Source organism: Ostrea edulis, chromosome 3, assembly GCF_947568905.1.
Source record: "Ostrea edulis chromosome 3, xbOstEdul1.1, whole genome shotgun sequence".
Taxonomy (NCBI): domain Eukaryota; kingdom Metazoa; phylum Mollusca; class Bivalvia; order Ostreida; family Ostreidae; genus Ostrea; species Ostrea edulis.
In genome coordinates this window covers 37,395,604-37,404,056 of record NC_079166.1, presented here as the reverse complement: position 1 = coordinate 37,404,056, position 8,453 = coordinate 37,395,604, and the positions used below count along the sequence as shown (strand labels likewise).

Below are 8,453 nucleotides of genomic sequence, written 5' to 3'. Positions count from 1 at the left end.
TAGGCCTAAATTCGAATGTACTATAGTATATGGACTTGATGACATATTACCACTGCGATGCTATTGTTACAGTTAGGTTTGGATATCATATGATGTAACCTTTAGGACTTGATGATATAGGACTATTGTTTTGTATCAAATAGCACTGGGTACAGTAAGGCAGTGTAGTACTTGGTAATGTTGGGCAACTGTTATATAATCATCAGAGCTTGATACGATAAGACATTTATGGTGTAACACATAGGGTTGAATGAAAAGTGAAGATAACGACCAGTTATCAATCTCATAAATCCTATAAAAAATACAAAATTAAGAGAAGATCAAACACGGACACACCAGAGACGGGATTTTGTCCCTAGGAGGATTAAGCATTCCCTGTTGAACGGTCACTCCAACCGTGAGCCCTATATCTTGATCAGGTGAACGAAGTAATATGTAGTGAAAATCAGTTTGTAGAGAATGGTCTCACAATTCGTATGAAACACGCATCTCGAAGCATTCGACCTAATGACAGGTTGCGTTTGCAAACTAAATCATTATAACGACCATAGTATTTCCGAAATGTTGACTTTAAACAAGAAATCCCTGTAACATCAACTTATTGGTTAGTAGCCTGTCTCGATTTAAAAAATTGATCTTACGCAGAACATTCTCTCGAAGATACAATAGGATTGTTGTAATGCAATTACTGGAAATACTGTGACGTAAAAGTTAACGTTAGATACGACATGGTTACTGTGACGTAATAGTTAACGTTAGATACGACATGGTTACTGTGATGCTACGGTAGAGCACTGTGATGTAAAAGTTATTGATACCATTATGGTGTAATTTTAGGAAGTAATTTTCAGGACGTGATAATATATGACTACTGTAATGTAAACGCTCCAGTTGATTACGGTAAGACTCTTGTAATTCTATAGTCAGGGTTTGATGCGTGAAGACTATTTTGATGTACTCAATATTTAGGATTTGATAAGATATTACATTATGAAATTAATCTTTTTGTATAAGGGTAGTGTTTTATAGACATTTCTCAGTCCCAATAGCTCACAAACAACGACAACCACTCCTTACCAGCTTTCTTGCCTGGCTGTAAACCGATAAGAAATGTAATGATTTTGTCATGCAAATAATAGCCAATCTTTGATTTATATTTGGGTATTTTATCAATGGGATTGATACTTGGGAAAATAAAAAAGCAATGACACACATGTCCATTCTTTAGAAAAGCCTATAATACCGTAGAACCTCCCCACTCTTACTACAGGAAGAAATTCCTCCTGTGATACATGTACATGTATTTCTAGATCCGCCACTAAGTCTTGCACCTTCAGAGCGTCGTCTCTTTACACTGATTTTAGCAAGTTTGCGGTTTATTTTATATCTTTATGATTGCAAAGTACGTGTGAATGTCTCTCATCACCAATCTAAACATGCTGTGGTCCTGACCTTCACACCGCATGCATGTATGAAATGGACTGATGACACTTCCGGGGATGTCGTGATACTCTTTGTTCCTCAGGTGACGATGTTTATATCGTGCTGAAAATGCCGTCCTGTCTATTTCAAGGTCCAAATGCAATGTACATAAACCTGTGGAGGACTTAAAAATTCTTTGATTCTATGTCCTCTCAAATCTAAGAAAACAGTAACACCTTCGTAGCTAACATTTCTTCGTTAAAAGGCGTGGGATTTCTTAAATTGAGAGGGGAGTGTGTGCTGCAATAAAACTGATAATTATTAATTAAAAACAACACCCACAGAGGCGAACGTCAGTGCAAAGCAAATTGCATGCACTCTAAATAAATGAAAACACATCGAAAAAGGGCATAAAGAGTATGTGGAAAAAAAAGAATAATTAAAATATATATGTATAATTAAGTTTATTTATACAGACTAATTGCAAACAACTTGTTTTTATATGCATATTGCATTTCATTCCGAGATCAAATCAGGACACAGGACCTAAGGCAGAGACAAAAACCTGTAACAACATTTACTGATGGATTGGGCACAAGGAAGATCTATGTAGCCAGACTTAGGTTAGAATCTGATTGGTGATTTATCAGACTACAAAGAACCAACGCCACACAATGAAAGTTTATCCTTAAACAGAACGTAAAGTGACACATCACACTTACCTTATACATCTGAAACCGGTATATTGTATTCTCGTAATTCTTAATGTTATTGAAAGAAAGAAATTTTAAAGTCATTTCTCGAGGCCTTGACTTCTCAGTCCAATCTTTATAGAGTTTATGAAGGACACATTGTACCAACTCCAGTTCAAATAAAATCATATCGGGCAAGCGCTGTTGGCCTTAAACCCGTATCGGTATTTATAAGTTTATGAGAACTTGTGTCCAATCCCAATGCGCATGTATATTATGCAGTATAGATCAACTAAATCTAATGCAATGAGATAATTCACATGAATTTACCTACTTTAGATGAATATAAAACTGAGCGGCAACGAACATAAATAACCGGCAATCATCTACCCTGTATTTGCAAGACATAAACATTAATCAAGAAGCAACTTCCTCATGATATCTCTAACTATTTTCGTTTGGCTTCAAATTACGTCCTTTCTTAACAATTTTAATAACCGTTTTATGAACCGTAGAAAACCTAGGATTCTTTCAAACACTCTTTTACACATGTACTCAGTTTAAATGTTATCACATCACCCCTGAACACTGAGTGGTATATATTGACACGGTTCCTCTTCCGGTTCGCTGTCAAACACTGTTTTATTGACGCCAACTGCGTGCGACGGCATATCAAAAACTGCCGTGGTGTCAAAAAAGTTAAAAGGTTTTAAAGTAAAACCGGAAGTGACCTTTGTTGTCATGGGAACGTCCTCTGACGTAGGAATATGAAGGAAACCTAAAGCGACCCAGGCGACGATGTCGGTATTCTCTATCGACTCTCCGTCCACCATATCGTCAACATACTTTCGGGATGGCTCGGGGTCCTTTGTGTCAGCAGGATTGTAAATTGGTTTGACATACTGTTCGTTCTCTTTTCTTTTGGTAACCGTTAGATGGTGTTGTGTAAATGATAGGTGTTTGGCATCCGGGTGATCATTTTCTATGTTTTGAGTTCCCGAGTGCATAGGCACTAAGCGGTATCCCCGACTCACTTTCCAGAAATTCTTTACATTGTTGTTCAGAAACGTCCAAAATTTTGGGTGTTTAGAATCGATATCTAGAACTGTTTCATTTTGAACATGTTCCCATTCAACAAACCGTGTTTGGTTGTGAAAAAAATAATTTGGGTACTTCATATTTTCCTTTTTCACTGTCCGTAAGGCATCCATCACATTGCCGTATTTCCAGTGAATCAGCTCGAAGTCGTTCTTCTCACTAACGACGTCCAGGTCTACTTTGAAAGAGAAAGTGTGATCGTGAATAGGTCCTATGATATCATTGGACACTCTGTAGCCAAACGGGGTCCGTCCCGGATCCTTAGGATTATAGAAATCGCTCAGAGTGTTCAAGTATGAAGCTTGAATAAAACCTGTTGCTGTTGCTGTCGTCACTATTTTACCGTCAAGATGGAACTGAAAATCAATCAAGTAGTCATAGTTACCAAGTTGAGTAGGATACCGAGCTACTAAATATCGGTTGCGCATGCCCACTTCAATATCATCGCCTTTATGCCTGTACAATGGTTCCTGCGCATCCATTTCGAATATACAAATCGTAAGTCTCTCCGAACCTCTCATGGCCACAGGGTTCCACATGACGCTTTTAATATAAGCAGCATGGGATGGACAGTCGATCTCAGAAATAGCTACTTTTGATGCTCCTAAACCAAAAGTAGAATCGGTGTAAAAGATGTTGTCCTGCCCGGAACCGTCCGCAGAATAAAGCAATCCTATGTCGTTCAATGCGTTTTCATACACCACTCTTTCTCCACGGAACTTAACGTTAAAGACTGCTGGTCCTCTATGCTGTGAGGTGGTTACTGAAAACTCCCAACCCAGCCACGATATGTCGTGCCCCTTCATTCTGTATCGTGGTCCAGTGGGTTCTACCGTTTTTGTGCCAGTTCGATGGGAATTCGGGCGCAAAGGGTTGGATAAACGGCGTTTTGGAAATGTGACCTCTTTAATCAAATCCCTTGTACCTTTGGGATACTGAATTTTGTACAAAGATGTCGATTTGTAGGCTTTGTATAGATCTTCAACAGAATTAAACGGACCCTGGTTTAGATAGAATATATTATAAACTCGCCATTTTGATGGATCTTGTCCACCATGATAAACCAGTCCGTTCAGTGGAACTACATTGAGAAAGTCAAAATCTTTGTCTCCGATTCCCCTCAATCCGGCAGTCCATCGACTCGTCCGCTCGCCATTGTAGATAAAGGGTCCGTTCGGCATGATACTCATGTCAATGTATGGAGATCTAGAATCAAAACTTTCCTGCATCATTGGATTAATGCGATTCAACTCACTCATCACGGTTATGATAACTTCCCTTGTCTCTATGGCATCATATGGACGATGACTGAATGGCACTTCGTTGGGTTTCAACAGGGGTATGGCAGTAATGTTTTCTGAATCTCCCTCTAGTGGCCCCACTTTGTATTTCATGAGTTGTGGTTCTTCACTAGCCCCTTCGACAACCATTACAGTGACATACCGTCCAGGAAAAGCTCCATCTGCATCTAAGTACGCCAAAGCTTCTGTCTTGTTTGGTGGAAATAGATACATGGATTGAACATAGGACTCATTAAAAGCTAATTCTTGGCCGGGTTTGATGGTTATTATTCCTTCTCGGTAGAGGGCCTCGCGTGCCTTTATCATTTCAGTAGAGTTGATCGGAGCAAACAGTTCTAGTTTCGTTAATCCATCTACCGGATGAGTCCATTTACATGGCACACAGGCTACGTCGTCCACCCATTCGTCGAGTCCTGTGTCCGTGCTAGGTAGAGTTGTTTCGATATTTGGAGATTTTAGAACACTGTCCGAGGAAGAGTGTGGGTGATCATGGCCTCCATGTGCGTGGCTGTGTCCGTGTGATTCTGCTGAGGCATGGCCATGTGAATCTACTGGAGTGTGGCCATGCCCATGTGAATCTACTGGAGTGTGATCATGTCCATGTGAATCTACTGGAGTGTGGCCATGCCCATGTGAATCTACTGGAGTGTGGTCATGCCCATGTGAATCTACTGGAGTGTGATCATGCCCATGTGAATCTACCGGAGTGTGATCATGCCCATGTGAGTCCTTTGGTCTGTGAACATGTTCTTGTTGGTCTGCTGGATCCTGGTCATGCCCATTCAAATTTTCTGGAGCATGGTTATGCCCGTGCAAGTCCACTGGCGGGTGCTTATGTGATCGCTGAGAATCTCGTGTTGAGGATGCGGAGCCTACATCATCTTTAGGAGCGTGGCTGTGCCCATGTTCATGTCTATCATGATTTCTGTTATTTGCACGATTGTTCTTTGACGCTCCTTTGTTTGGGTCTATAAAGCTATGAGAGTCTCCGTTTCCACTTGAATCCACACTTTTACTGAGTGTAGGACTTTGGTTGGAATGAGGTGCCTCATTTTTTCCTGTACCGTTAAAACCGTAGATTCCAATTAGAAGCCCCACCACTAGTCCCACACAGAAGAGGGCCACCCCCGTCACCTGGGCACAGACCGTAACTCTGACGGCTTTTGTTTTCCTCATTGATTCCCTATCACTTTGTGGAGAGAAGGAGTAAAAGTCACTGGGCATGTTATCTGACGAGTGGTTGTTAGAATTGGTTTGTTCCATCCCCTGAAATGAATAAACTAAAATCAAAAGGAGCAAAAACTAGAATAAAATAACGTTTATGATGTTAAACATGTGTTACCACAATAATGCCTGCACTGCTCCTTTGGTGAGAACCAGTCAGAACCGGTACCTTGTAATACAGGATCTGTGATAATGTCAAACATCGTAATAGGAAAGAAATGGGTTGATGTTGTTTATCTAATTATATTATTATAAGTGTTAAGTGATTATGTTTTAATGAAATACAGTATTATCAGTATGCTCATCACGTAGTCACTAAGGCACTGTTTCAGATGTAACAGGAAGGAAGTAAAATGAAACGGACCAGACCGGGAATCAAACCCGGTCCCCCAGAATCTCTATTCAGGTCCTCTACCAACTGAATTCCAACTAACTACCGGCGATCGAAACCGTCTGACCGCTACATTTCTTCCCTCCTTAGTCAGTACAACACCTTGAATACATCAACCAAGGATCCTTATCTCCTGGTAGACATTCCTTATCTTCAGTTCCAGGTGCTGGTGTAACAGAAAGGGAGAAAATGCAACAGATCAGACCGGGATTCGAACCCGGACAACCAGAATCTCTAGTCAGGTGCTCTACTAACTGAGATTTATTTGGCCACCCGCAATCGAAACAAAAATTACAATCCTTTAAAGATATAGCTGCATATAGTCAAAGAAAAACTATCAAAACTAATTATTTGGACCTTTGCTTAAATACAATGGACCTTATTGACCTTAGTTGACAGCATTGACATTGATGGTTCGAATTGACACGAAAAAGAACTCGTGTTTTCTTGTTTCATCCTCCCGTACAACAAAAAATATTCCCCAAAACAATTTATTCGGTAAAAACGAAAAGATGCCATCACTAATTTCGAACAAACGTACTTTTAATAACCATATTTTGTCAAGCGTTAATAAAATTCTGTCAATGCTTTGATAACTTTGAACATCAGTAAACTATCCAGACCGTGCCAATGTTGTATAAAGTAAGGTGTGTTTTGACCGATCGATCCTTAGCTTGTCACTTTCATCTCCTGTCATTTGTTAATAGATGCTCACCTGTCACTTAGAAAAATTACTTGTAAGCTCCCGGTATTTAAATGATATGATCCATTTCATTTTCAAAATCAATTTGAATCAATTTATTTGAACTTCAGTTAATATTTGTCTAAAATATAGTTTAATGGTTGAAATATGCTTTAGTATGGGGACATGCAGAACACATCGATATCATAAGCAAAAATTGTACTTCTTATTATCAAACTACATACTACATATACACACGGTAAGAATCACATTTCGTATGAAAGTATTTTTTACTGTATTGAAATTAGAAATACAGTGTATATACATATATTACATGAAACACCGCGTGATTTCCCCACCTGTCGAGGGTGTTAGATTCCCAGTAACAAATGTAATTCCTTCATTCAAAGAAGTTCTAATGACTAAAAAAGACCGACTCCACACAATGACACATTAATTGGCCAAGAGATAATGGACGCAACGGGGTTATTTTGATGAATGTATTCTTTCTTTTCTAACATTTTTGTAAACAGAGAAATCGTTACACCTTACCTATCGTATGTCATTCATCTCAATTCTTTATTTTTCACGTTCTCTGTTCTACACCAATGACTTTTAACTTATTGTTTTTGGAGACATCCCCCAACTTTTTCCAATTTTGTAATGATCGCTACCGTCAAATCTGACGTTTTTGCATAGATTAGCATTTTAATTGGACGTATCACGGATCAGGTGAATTTTACTCCCGTAAAACGTAGACCTAACATTGTTTATCATATTTTATATGAAATGTTCGTGAATTGGGGTAAAATAGAATCGATTACCAACCGACGAAAAATTATAACGACATACCATACATTAAACGCCATCGTCCAAGTTGTATCCTCCTTAAAGCACAAAAACATGATGAATTGTCTAACAACCTCGAAGGAGGAAGTACAGGTGAACTGAACAATGTCGTGTTAATTTCCTCCATTCCTTATCATTGCATGTGGTAACAAAAACAAAGTGCACTCATAGTTGCCGGCGCATCTTGTTTGGTGAGAAGTTCTGTGTCAGGGCAGCAATAAATCCGAACCATTTGATGGCAGGATGACGGCTGGAGGTGGGACCATAATGGTCAACACGTAACTGTCATGACAAAGGCACACTCGTATTTCCAAAATATTGCTATCCTTTCTCCTTTTTGAAAGAAAATAAACATTCCATTTGTGACAAACATTGGTTTCGAGTTATATTTTGGCGACCAAGCAATCCTAGATCAATTTTCTATCGATATGAATGAAACTATGGGGATATATGTACATGTAAATAAGTATGAAGTAACACCTTGTTTTTGCTTTAAATAATACATTGGTGTTTTCGGTGCTTTTTTAGGGAATTACCTGGTGTTTTCGATGTTCCCCGAATTCCATGAACTCTATTTTGACCTGGCCTGGAGAAATGACTCATGGTCATTTCTCAACGATGAAAAATGGCCCTGAATTCGTGGAATTTTGACTCCAAATTATTTTTCAACGGGTAATTGGAAGGGGGAAAATTGCAAATTTAGATTAATCCTACATATGACGACTCCAGGTGAATTTTGAATCTACATTGTATTTAATGATATTGATGGATTTACAAACTGTGAGCAAAAATAT

At 39.0% G+C, this 8,453-nt stretch overlaps 1 protein-coding gene across 3 annotated transcripts; it reads right to left on the bottom strand.

Moving 5' to 3' along the window:
- Nucleotides 1–1,864: 1,864 nt before the first annotated feature.
- LOC125677240 (amiloride-sensitive amine oxidase [copper-containing]-like) lies at nt 1,865–8,023 on the bottom strand. 3 transcript variants are annotated; one of them, XM_048915248.2, is made up of 2 exons: nt 7,663–8,023; nt 1,865–5,779 (listed from the first exon to the last, which is right to left on the bottom strand). In XM_048915248.2, exons 1-2 carry the CDS (start codon nt 7,663–7,665, stop codon nt 2,690–2,692), a joined length of 3,093 nt encoding a protein of 1,030 aa, XP_048771205.2. In that variant the 5' UTR covers nt 7,666–8,023; the 3' UTR covers nt 1,865–2,689. The 3 variants fall into 3 exon arrangements, with proteins under 3 accessions (XP_048771205.2, XP_056016592.1, XP_056016591.1); XM_056160617.1 differs by lacking the exon at nt 7,663–8,023 and adding an exon at nt 7,170–7,292; XM_056160616.1 differs by lacking the exon at nt 7,663–8,023 and adding an exon at nt 5,856–5,910.
- Nucleotides 8,024–8,453: the final 430 nt, after the last annotated feature.